Source organism: Azolla caroliniana, unplaced genomic scaffold, assembly GCF_043228905.1.
Source record: "Azolla caroliniana isolate FFs.n. ecotype wild unplaced genomic scaffold, voAzoCaro1.0.p SCAF_7, whole genome shotgun sequence".
Classification (NCBI taxonomy): Eukaryota; Viridiplantae; Streptophyta; class Polypodiopsida; order Salviniales; family Salviniaceae; genus Azolla; species Azolla caroliniana.
In genome coordinates, this window is record NW_028230442.1 from 3,529,170 (window position 1) to 3,541,814 (window position 12,645).

General features: G+C 36.6%; 1 protein-coding gene across 1 annotated transcript; it reads right to left on the bottom strand.

Annotated features, from left to right (window-relative positions):
* Positions 1-2,018: 2,018 nt before the first annotated feature.
* On the bottom strand, positions 2,019-12,018 carry LOC147861586 (light-mediated development protein DET1-like). The gene is made up of 12 exons (XM_087322114.1): positions 11,357-12,018; positions 10,177-10,607; positions 9,873-10,101; positions 7,381-7,585; positions 6,732-6,937; positions 6,566-6,631; positions 6,311-6,367; positions 6,097-6,180; positions 5,808-5,987; positions 5,552-5,638; positions 2,386-2,485; positions 2,019-2,298 (listed from the first exon to the last, which is right to left on the bottom strand). The coding sequence occupies exons 1-12, from the start codon at positions 11,429-11,431 to the stop codon at positions 2,162-2,164; spliced, it is 1,857 nt and encodes a 618-aa protein (XP_087178240.1). The 5' UTR covers positions 11,432-12,018; the 3' UTR covers positions 2,019-2,161.
* Positions 12,019-12,645: the final 627 nt, after the last annotated feature.

A 12,645-nucleotide genomic window follows, 5' to 3' on the forward strand; every position in this document is an offset into this window, starting at 1 on the left:
TTTCTTTGAAGTCCGTCATCCCATACATTCATAAGGGCAAGTCATTAATCCCACAATGTCTTTAACTGGAAAGTATGTACTTCCAAGAATCCACCCTACTAATTGTACAATTACCACATATTCGGGACTCAAGGCACTTGCAATGGCATTTTATGGCAATGGAGTCGAGATATGTGCAAGACACTTTTGTCTAAAGTTGAGTTTGGGTAATTTTATAACCATTAGTTTTTCCTTTGTTTTAAAAGCATAATAATGTGTTTGGTCATAACATGTGGTCACACAAGAAGTGGCTTGCTTTAATGACAACTTACTTCGCACATTGTCTAAAAATTATTGCATTTTGTATAATATATGTGGTTTTCTAAACCAAGCAATGGTTCCCATTTACTACCCTTCAAAGTAAAGAAAGAACCATTCTTGTTCGAGGACATTATCGTGACATTCGAGAATGATTCAATGATTCATGGATTAAAAAGAAACCTCGAAGAAAGGTTTGGAGTCAATTCTTTCGAGCTCGTATAAAATTTGATGCATTACAAATTTTTAAATAAATAGATTTTCCATGTTAAATATCAAAATATCAAAAAGTAAACATATCATCAAAATCATAAGCTCTATAAAAATCAGAAGCCGGCACAATTGTGGAATGGCAACTAGAGTGTAATTACATGTTTAAATTTTACAAAATAAAAAACAGAAAAATAAGATCATGAATTTTATTGATAAAATTTGTATTCATTTACATGTGTTTTCAAACGCATTTTATATAGCACCAACATGGATTTTTCTGTTCCATGCCCAAAGTTGAGTGTCTTAGCTTACAACCATGTTAATGTATAATAAACCCAAAATTAAAACTCCTCTCTTTGGAACTTGCAAACCCCTCTCTAATCTATAATATATCAAAACAAGTACACAGGTGTATTAATTGTTTCAAGAAAAGTCATGTACTTATTTCGTTTTTAAATACATATCCCTTTTGTATTGTTAAGTCCTTCAATGGTTACCATTTCCATCTAAGCTTATCACCACCATTAAAACACTTTCGCTTTCCCACTATAAATGACAAATTTACTAATAGCAGTTATTAGCCTTGCTCTTTGGATGGTGACACATAAGAATGAAGCAATAAGGCAAACATTAAACCAAGTTTCTGTTTAAGAATTGATTTTGCAAAAAGACACGTATAATTCACAGTCGTAATCTTTCATTTGATAGCTCTCACTTGACTGATTTTGCAACGAGTTTGACATGCATAATTCATAGTAGTAATCTTTCATTTGCTAGCTCTCTATTCAACTTTTAAGTAATACCAGTTCTTAAAAAAATTATAATTATTCAAAGCTTCCTGGACAATTCACTGTTGTAAACAGAACTTTTCACACTTCCTAAGTTGTACATACTGAATCATCCTACATAAAAGAATTCAATATGTACCACAAAAATTCAATGTGGTAAATGCTACATAATTAATATTGAATTCATACATGTTAACGTATCCTAGAGGCTAGGATACAATGTTCCAAAAGATGCAATTGTTGTAATTAAGTATCACGTTGCTTACCTACCTATATGTTATGAGTAATGGTTGAATTTAAGAGAAGTCCAACACAGGTAATAGTAGAATTCAAGAGATGTTTTAATGCCTCACTAAAGTCTCTCCTTGATGATAAGGTGGAGCTTTATAGGTAGCAGTAGAATTTAAGCACACAGGTGGAGCTTTATAGGAAACAGTAGAATTTTAGCGCACAATACTGGAAGATGATACTTCACTGAACTTCTTAGGCAAACTTATAATTTGTCTTGCATGAGTTATTCTGCAATTTTCTTGTGGCAAAATTGTTTGAAGTATAGAATTGAATTATACACACAACAATTGACATAAACATTGAAATGTAGAGATCTAAACAGATACAACAAAGAAACATTCTGATATCTTGACTGACAAGGCATGCAAGTTTCACCTTCAATGAAACTTGATGGCTGAACACAATAACTGACTACACCCGACTGTCAACTTTTTCAGCAAGCATACAAATCTATTTTTCTCAAAGATGGCATGAATCAAAATTTAAACAAAACTCATAACCTCACCCAGATAATGCTCAAGAATGAAAAATAGAGAACAGAATCCAAAGTGAGGGAAAGTCCTTTCCAGCTCCTATCGCCGTAAGTGGAAATTAACAATAGCAGGCTGCATATATGCTTGCTGAATTGTAATAGCAAATGGGAAAATAGGATGAAAGAAGAAGGATGCTAATCTCCTACTTGGCACATCACCAGGTCCAAATTCATTACCTGCATTTAGAAAATTTGATTCATATAATTAATGCAAATTTCCAGAAGCATCATAAAACATTGGAAGGCAAGGCAAAAGTACTGTACCTGGATTAATCTTGAACTTCAACACATTTGGTTTGCGTCTCGATATAAATTTTATTGGAGGCTCTAGGCATGGTCTGCATTGATCTGCTGCAGAAATAAGCTGCCATGATAACATGGAAATCAATAAAAACATACCACCTTTACTATACAATAGCGTGCTTATGATTAAAACATTTTACAGCATCAAATCATGCATCGCTGAAGTTCTTAATTGCTTGATTTTTGTTAACATGTTATTGACCCTTCATAATAGTGGTCTTCATGTACGTCTTCACAGACATGAATAAGGTCTAGAATTTGGGAGGTTCGTGTAAAAAATAAAAAAAAAACTGAGACACAAATAAGTCATCAAATCATGTTTGCTCTAGAGTCCACTTTCCTTTGTAGTAGTAGTCTTCATGTATGTCTTCACAGACAAGAGTATGCCTTGCAAAGGTAATAAATCAACAGCATGCAAATGGCATCTACAGTACAAAGAATTTGGCATCAACAAATTTCCATGTGCACCATTGCAACCTGCAGGTAACCATCCTTGACTGGCTTCAGTGTCAGTGCTCACCACTGCTAGAAGAAATATTCTGTCGTTTTGCAAGTTTAATCTGTTCATATTTGAAATACCCAAAATCTGAATGCATGAACACTACAGAAGGTACAAAACATGACAAAGGAAAGTAGACTATATAGTCTATAGCAAACATGGTTTGATGGCTTATTCGTGTCTCAGTTTTCTTTTATTACATGAGCCCCTAAAATACCAGACCTCATTCCATTGTCTACATACCTACCAGTTCAGTTGTCATTGGTTGCAACTCTAATTTTGTAAACATCATATCGCATTTTACACAGCACAGACTTGGTCACACTTTGAGCTGTCAATAGGTTTTAGGCATGTTGATATTTGTGTGCAGGTACACGAGATCTGAAAATGCATGAATCCTTGCAATTGAGGAAAGTTAGTGTCATCAAATAGCAGGGAGACAATCTCCACATCAGCAGATGGATGTCTACCTACATCAGGGAGATCATGCCCATCTTTAGAGGACAAATGTTCCGCTGACAATGGCAGTACTAGGACTAATACGGTTTCAAGCTTGAGATCAATGGTCATGTGTGGACAGAATGACATCAAAATTCATGGTACGAGGAAAGACCTCTTGCTGTACCAGGGAACTAAATTGAAGTAAGAACCACATCAAAACTTTTGTTACAGCAATAGAAAGTACAAAAGCCCTCATGTCAAAAAGGAGTATTTGGAATAACCTTGGATTTTTGCAGCCATAGCAGGGTTTTTATAGAGCAGCCAACAAGGCCATAGGAGAGTTGATCTGTTAAGAGTAGCTTTTCCGGATGTAAAAGAACAGTTTAAGACAAACAAGGATTGAAGGGCTTAAATGTAACTAACCTTAACATCCTCATATTTGGATGTATTGGAGATAGTGTGGTAAAGACCCTAATAGTTTTTGCTGGGGGTAATTTCAATGCATCCAGCAGCAAAAGATGAATCAAATATGTAGAGATGGCACAGCTTACGTTGATTCATACATGCAAACACTCTGATGTATGAAACCAAGGGAAAAATCCAGGACGACACCAGGGCAAAGGAGCAAGCAAACCAGTAGTGTGATCAAAGGAGATGCTGATAGCCAACAACTTTATCAGTGTTGGCATGGATGACTGGATGATATCATCAGTTGTGTAAAATAACCAGCATGGAGAAACAGCAGTACGTCTATGAAGGTTCCTGACACTGCAAATTATTGCCCATTTCTCGTGTATACCAGCAGTAGTGAGTGCCATACTGCATATTTTATACAGGAGTAGCAATCAGAAACAGTTTGGGTTGAGCCAAAACCGAACCATGAAACCTTGGATTAATAACTTAAATGGTTGGTTCTGTTCGGTTTTTGGTTCCAAATTTGGAAAACTCTTTCATTTGGACTGGTTAGGCTTGGGGGTTCATGGTTTGGTTTGATTCAGATTAAATTGTATTGGTTTTATGGTTTACAATTTATCAAAAGCTTGAAAATGTGGCTTAAACGGCTTATAGAGTCAATTTTATTATACAAATTAATATAAAAAACCCTAACATATTTTTAGGTTGATGATACTCAATATTTATGTTTAAGTTTGACAATCTCTTAAATGGTTTGCTTTACGCTTTTGAGGATCTTTTAAATGGTTCAGATTAAACAGTTCCATGGGTTGCTTTTATCTTTCATTTCTTTTCAACAGATTCAGTTTGAGACTCCCAAACCGACTTGAGCCAAACTGAAGCATTGCTGATTGCTATATTAGGAGACTGATATCATTATTCACCATTCATAGATAGAATAGGTGACACTGGCGCAGCAAAGTCTACAGGATTGCTTTCATGATGGATGTTTGCGTAGCATGGAATGGATTTCCCGCAGATATGTCAACATCACCATATGGGTTGAAGATGAATAGACTGCTACATTCCACAGAAATGACCGTGATAAGGCAATTATAGCACATAGACAGGGGAAAGAAATAATTAATGGACTAAGATGTCAGTGAGGATGGTTGAAAAAAGCACTATCAAGAAGAACGCTGAAAACTACTGCTGATAAACAATATTGGGCACTCAAAGCTATGTCTACAACCAATGACAGTCAGCTCCTAACACAAAGTTGAAAGAAAATTTACAGTGGTTCCTGTCATCATTTTCAAATCTGTAACATCTTATGCATATCAGGATTAAGAATGAAGTGTTATACACTTCATTTAGAGTTTTTATAATCACAATATTGTTTATCAAGAAGAACACTGAAAACTACAGGTGATAAACAATATTGGGCACCCAAGCTATGTCTAGCAACAATGATAGCCAGCTCCTAACGCCAAGTTGAAAGAAAATTTGCAGTGGTTCCTGTCATCATTTTCAAATCTGTGACATCTCATGCATATCAGAATTAAGAATGAAGTGTTATAAGCACTTCAATTAGAGTTTTTAATGTTATAATAGAATTCTTCCAATACCGGGTTGTTATACAAAATTGTTACAATCAGCCTATACACAATTAAGTCTGTTACTTCCTCAAACCAAAATGCTTTATTTCAAATAACACAATATAAATACGTGATGGCCCACAATCTTCTCAGATAACAAGATTAGTAATAAAACTGAGCTATTAACGTTGCATACCTTTTCATCAAATTGGAAAAGAGATTGGTCAAAATATGCTGCTGGACTAAGTGACTGTGAGTTACAAGGAAGGGATCTCTTGATAACCTGCAACATACCATTATTCTTTGAGTGAATTAACATTCCAGACTTAGTGAACTAGTCAATTTGCTGTAAACTTTCAAACAGGAAAGTCAATACAATTCATTCAGAACAAATGTTGTCAGTTCTGTGATGTTATTGTGATCCAGTATCAATTCAAAACTCAACAGTGTACCTGAGCAGAGCTATTGGACTTTGTATTGTTACAAACAGTTTTCTGTTTTCTGAACTGTTGTCTTGCAAAAATATTATTTGAATATGAAGAGATAAATCTCATGTACAATGGATACGAGGGCGCAATTCGAAAATGATCATGATAGTTCTCAAATAGTTGCAGAAGCTCTTCATAGGAGTTCTGCACCACAAAACTAAAGTAGGATGTAATATGTCCTTCCAAGAAACACATGCTATCATTGAAGAACTATGTACCCCCAAAGCAATGCAAACAGATGCAAGTACAGTACCTGGAAACCAACTATCTCTGTTGATTCAATATTGTACACAGCAAAGAATACAGTTTGATGAGAAACATCCAAGTTTTGTGAAATCTGAAACGTGGCACAATTCCGTGTAGTTTTTGTGTTAAAAAACTGCAGTAGAGAAATCAGCAGAAAAATATACACCTCCTAATGCCAACAATAGAATGCTATCATTTCAGTTAATGATGGAAGCACCTACCACACCATCTAAGCTCCCAAACTTGATCATCAAGTGACATCTATCCAAAAACTGCACCTGTCAGCCGAACATAAAGTGGGAGTTTCGTAAAGCAATGTCTAAAACTGATTATCAACCTGTATGTGTGCATTCACGCTCTCTCTCTCTCTCTCCTTCGTTTCCCTGTGCTTGTTTTTACTTTTTCTTTTCACCTTTTTTTGGGTGGGGACATCTGGTGTATGAGTATTTCCTTCCAATAACCAAATCTCCCATTACCTTCCACATGACGAGATCCACATAGTGTTGGAAGTTGTAGTAAAAGCGTTTCAGCTTATTTGCTTTCTGTGTGCACAAAGATGAATTAAACATATAATCAACTAGCTGATGGTTTAGAATAGTCCTGGAGAATAAACCATCACATCGAAACAAGTTTCAGACTCACAATAACAGGATCAGTGTCTTGGACTTCAATGCTACGGAATACATAAGATAGCAACCGTTGCTTCAACCCACCCAACAAGTGATCCCTTGTCTCACTGCGTAAGTTATCTTGGGGAGAGGCTGTAACTGCTGTTGTGGATCTACCTGGCACTGTATGTAGCATATTTGAATCCATCAAATTTGGACTCAGGTTTCCATCAGATGTTCCTGTTGAAACACATAAATCGATGAGTGAAAAAACAATGAATTTAATTCCATTCGTTTACAATAGAAGACTGAACACCTCTAATCAAAATGATTAAACTTAAACTGATGTTCAGTAAATCACAGCTCGATCTTGCCTTCAAGAATATTGTCACTAGTAAATCTAATAATTCGATACGTAAAACTAATTATTCTCTAGGAAAAAATTCAAAATACCACTAGGTTAATCTAAATTACCAGAGGTATTTTGGTAAAGATTTAGGGGAATTCTGGTCATCTATATTAAAGTTAAGGGTGTTATAGTGTTTTCCCTTATTTTCTATTCAGACAAAATTAGAAAGATGCATTAGTTACTGCTGTAACAATTCATAAGATCCCAAAAATATTCAGTAGTGTGTCACGATAAGGAAGTTGTTTATTTCAGATCCCAAAGCATTAATCCACACCTGGAACATTTGGATTATAATCATGTGAATCGTTGAGCGTCTCAGTTAAGCCCACTCCGTTCATATGCCGCATTTCATAATCCTCGTGGCTTGACTGATCTCCAGTAGCAAAATTACTTGACAGAGAATCTATATTGCCTTTTGCAGATAAGAAACTTTTTATTTTATGTGAATTGTTGAGTTGAACTTGAAACAAAGACTCCTCCTGTTCAATTATGATCCCATATTTTATTTCACATCAGTTAGTTAATTATTCATTATTATTTCCCATTATTAAGTAGTTTGTTAAAAAAACAACTAGAAACGAAGATATAGACCAAGCTGATATATAATGTCAAATATATATATATAATACAGAATTCCAGCAAAACTTCCATCATGAATGTCATTCACGTTAACATGGGCCAACATTTGCTATTATTCATACGTGAATTGCCAATGTCTATGATTGGTTGCATTACCATTCTAAACAATTTCATAAATTTCAGAGTAAATGAAAGTGGAACATTCCATTAACATCTAGTAGAGGCCAGTTTATCTTATAAAAGTAATATGTTATATTCCATATCTCCATAATATAATGAGATGAGAGTTATTAGTTATATGTTTACCCCTAGGCCATTATTCAAGCATGTTTAGAATTTCGGTATGTGAAACCAGTACTCTAGCCTGTGAATTGGATAAACTGACTTATGGTGATGACATGTGGCATTGTGGGATGGTGCTGTTAAAAGTTGAAGTGGAAGGTATGAACCAAGTAATACTTATTCATGTGGGCATTAAGATAAAAAACTTGCATCTTATCATAGGAGAGGTATGTTAATGTAACTTAATAGGGTGGAAAGCCATCAGTTATCTGCACTTATAGTTCCCAATATGTGAGGAGGTCTATTCCAATTCTCTCAAGTTTGGGTGTTCACAAGCCCTACAGAGGTGGGTTTATCATGGAAGAAAGTTTATTATCTCCAATTTCTAGGTAATATCCAATGTTCACAAGTTCTACCCAGAAGACTCCATAATTCAGGACTTGTAAGCTCTATGAAGTTTGCTTGGTCATGGAAGACATAGTTTTTTTTTAAATGTCTTGGTAAGCTGAAAATCTGCTTGTATACCTTTCTGTTGTCTGTCTCACTGCACATCATAGAAAAGGTCAAATGAAATCAGTTGTCAATGCATGAAAATGGTCACTATGGAAGGCTATCAAATGTCAATATCTAAAAATGGTCTCTATTGAAATTTGAAAGCCATTAGGCCTCAATATCTGAAGGAGGTATCAATAGAAAGCCATCTTTATTTCCAGAGGATTCCAAATTCCTGTACCTTATAGTATGGGAGCTGTCCAGCTCTAATCTGCTTAGTCTCCTATTCATTCCTCTCTCAACTCATGTGTTAAATCTTTTTTTGACACTGTTTTACACATGAAAGATGGAAACCCCACTTAATGGAATAGAGGGATTAGACAAGACGCCATTATTATGGATGGCTACCTAAGCACCAGAATGTAGAGGGTGGATGGCCTCCATAGTGAAGGTCGCTGTAAAGAGCGTGCTGATGAGAAATGCAATGGCATGGCCGCTCATTTACATATGATAAGAATCAGGCAAGAGATAATTACTCCCAACACCACCAATGAGATACAGCTAATAATAAATGACATTACACCTACTGGCAAAGGATTGACCAAACCTAATCATTCCCATGATTTATAAGGTGGCCAGCCCACAAAGAAAGAAACAAATTGGGATTTAGCATATGAGAATCAGTTGGAAATAAATAGGTCTAGCATCCATGCTACATTTGAATAGTGGCAAGAAAGTTCAGCCTTTGAAAAATTATTCAATAAAGAACCTAAAGCAAATCACAAGTCACTAAACATGTACAGTTTCAACAAAAAAAAGAACCCCACCAATAGAGGTGATTCAATAAAGAATAGTGGTAAGAAAGTTCAGCCTTTGAAAAATGATTCAATGAGGAACATAAACCAAATCATAAGTCACTAAATATGTACAGTTTCAACAAAAATAGAACCCCACCAATCGAGGTGATTGGAAAATGATTAAATAAAGAACCTAGACCAAATCATAAGTCACTAAACATATACAGTTTCTACGAAAACAGAACCCTGCCAATAGAGGTGATTGATACATGTACTTGTAAGGGTAACAGAAACTTAAAGAACCTAGAGCAAATCATAAGTCACTAAACCTATACAGTTTCTACGAAAACAGAACCCCACCCATAGAGGTGATTGATACATGTACTTGTAAGGGTAACAGAAACTTGCAAAAGATATAGAAGTGTAAATGAAATGAAGATGAAACTGAAGCACAAAACGCATACATTGAGTAATATATCTAGTCAACGTCAAATGTTGCACACATGTATGGAATCAGTGTACAGAAATTTTGTGTCTATCATCACCATGCCATTTTCTAAATGTTTCTCATAGACACTTGCAGTGCATAGCAATACTAGATTACGTGAAAACATACTTGAACATGGGAATTGAGAGTGAGTTCATCATCCTCTCTGCAAAAAGGCCCAATAGTCCGCACATCCACAAATATCCCTGTTTTTCTGACTTGCAGGATATGAATGGCTTGATTACGCACTGATAAAATAGAAATTAAATCATCATACATGAATATGCCAACATCTTTTATCAAATGGATGAAGTCATCATAGAACTTCTTTTCATCCATGATTTTTCCATCTCTTAACCTGAAAGTGAAAATCCAGCTTTAGGTACAGAGCTACCAAAAAAGAGAACGGCATAGAAAGAATTTTTATCAGCACCTGACAAGGTAGAACGTAATTTTCTCAATTGAAGGAATTTCTGAGACAGCTGTGGGCCTTACAGGAGTATCAGGCACTGGACGTGTGGAAGTGGCAAATATACCATAGCAATTACAGTCTGTAATGAGAAAAACATCTTTGGAAATCTGCTCATTGGGAGAGGCAAGGTTTAATGAATATAGCAGAGAGAAATAGCTCTCAAACTTTCTCCCTTTGGCGGGAACCTCTTCTAGTGTATCTGAATTGTCTCCTTTATTGCAGTAGCTGAACCAATTGAAACGATATACAATCAAATTTTGATAGTTTCGACTAAAGCAGACTAGATACTGTCCATCATATGTAAACTTCTTAATATGATAATCGGGATATTCTGCACCATACACCGTGTAGTTTGGAACTATATTCTCGTATAACAGTCTAGCCCTGTGAATCTGGAATAAAGAAAACAGTAACGTGAGACTTACTGCCAGCATGCATAAAAAAACATAAAATATCGTTGATAATTCCAGTAGTCTTTGTGGTTTATTAGGATCAATAACCTCATGATAAGAGAAGTACTGATCTATGTCAGATTACTAGGCAACTACTCTTAAAACCGTTCTCCCCTTTAAAGGAATGAACATTAAAATCAGCAAAAAATGAAATTTGAATTCTCCCAATTTGAACTTCCTTAGACTGACAACAGGAACGTTTCAGGATACAATCTATCCCCAACCAACCTTAATGCTTGACAAAACAAAATTGTCCCAGGATCTCTCTCCTCAGTTAAATTTTTTACTCTTTTTTTCTTGTTCCCTACTTGGATTCTGAGCACCAGCATAAAAGAAGAGATAGAAGAGATAGAAGAGATCTAAAATTTTATAAATTTGTCTCGAGGGCAGCTCCAGGCCAGAAAACAATAGGAAGTTGGCAGGGAAACATGTGAAGCTTATTGCCAAACGAAATTGTTTCTCAATGGAAGCAAAGAGATCAGTCCCACCCTGCTAAACTGTGACACTATGGCTAGAACTTGATATACATCCACCATGTTGGTTTTGGTACATGCAGATTTGCCATCCAAATCATACAATGTGGCAAAAAGGTGAGTCAATCATTCCCACTCAAGCAGTTGGGAATGTTTGCAGTGTACTGGAGACATGCTAACAAAGACAAATTGAATAAATCAACAGTAAAAACATACATGAGTATTAGGAGGCCCTGTGGATATCTGGCGGCTCAACAACCGGTGCACAATGTTATCGCTCTTCCTCCACATTGATGAATCCTTCCAGCTCCACCAATTCCACAAGAAATGAGATCAATAATTTGCCTTCACACCATCCTGATGATCTAATCCGTGTAGAAACTCGCGAGGGATTGGAGATCAGGGTGCCTAAGAGCACCCCTTGCCTGTCCACCATTCCCACTTGTATCACATCTTTGTCTGTTCATCTACGAAGCTTTCCATTCACTCTCTTCACAAGATATTATCTCAAAGAAACTATGCCAGCTCCTATTCTGTTCATGTTATCTCAGAGAAATTTTACCAAGCTTTTAGGGTCATCCTCCACAAATTTTCCTTTTAGAAACCATGCCACGTCCTCTCCTGTGCCTGTTTACTGATGCAGAACCGTGAGTAAGCTAGGTATAGCTACAGCACAAAGAAGAAGTGACTTCCAATTTATCCTTCGCCAGGTCCTAATCCCTGATCAACCATGGCCGCTCCACTTCTGTTTCCAGTTTCTGATGGAGAAAATCTGCTGATCTTAGCTACAGTGTGAAGAAGAAGGTACAGAAGCACAGCTCGAATTTTGACAATCCTCGACTAAGTACTTATACCTCACAAAAAGCTCATCTCCTATTTCCCTGTTCTGGTGCAAAATCAGCAGCTTTGATTAGGGGAAGCAACAATGTGCAGAAGGAGGAAAAGAAACGGGTGAAAGTACGTCCTACAAGGACTATATTACCGTTAAGGAACCACGACTGGAGGAATCTATGGCGCTAAGAAGGAAGAAACAGGAAACAATCCGGATTATTTTTTTTACCTAGTTTTCATTTACTGTCAGGAAGATCTTAATCCCTGAGGAGCGACGAGACCAGCTCCTCTTTTCTCCGGGTTTCCAATTCCGTTTTTACCCTTGCCTCTTCCTTTTTTATTACCTTCTCGTATCTTCTTCTTCTGTCGCTGCTTCTGTTTTCCGGATGCAGAAATCGAGTGACATTGGGAAAAGATGCACGTCTTGAATGAAAAAGAAAAGAAAAGGGGGGGAGTAAGGGGGGGGGGGGGGGGGGGGGGGGGGATATGGCGTGTCGGAGAAGAGGCAGCAGGCAGGAGGCCTCAGAGATGAAAGGAAGAAGACGAAGATATGGCGCGATGGCGAGGAAGAAGCTACGTTGATCAGACACAGAGACACAGAGACACACAGAGACAGAGACACAGAGAGAGAGAGACAGAGAGAGAGAGCGGCTATGGCGTCTGGAAGAAGCTAG

What these genes read in the sequence shown, in the direction of transcription:
- LOC147861586 (XM_087322114.1), bottom strand. Translation starts at nt 11,431, where the DNA reads ATGTGGAGGAAGAGCGATAACATTGTGCACCGGTTGTTGAGCCGCCAG. An exon ending in CTCTCAATTCCCATGTTCAA is followed by an intron (nt 7,586 to 9,872) that starts GTATGTTTTCAC and finishes ATAATTGAACAG; the next exon opens with GAGGAGTCTTTGTTTCAAGT. An exon ending in AAGACACTGATCCTGTTATT is followed by an intron (nt 6,632 to 6,731) that starts GTGAGTCTGAAA and finishes TTGTGCACACAG; the next exon opens with AAAGCAAATAAGCTGAAACG.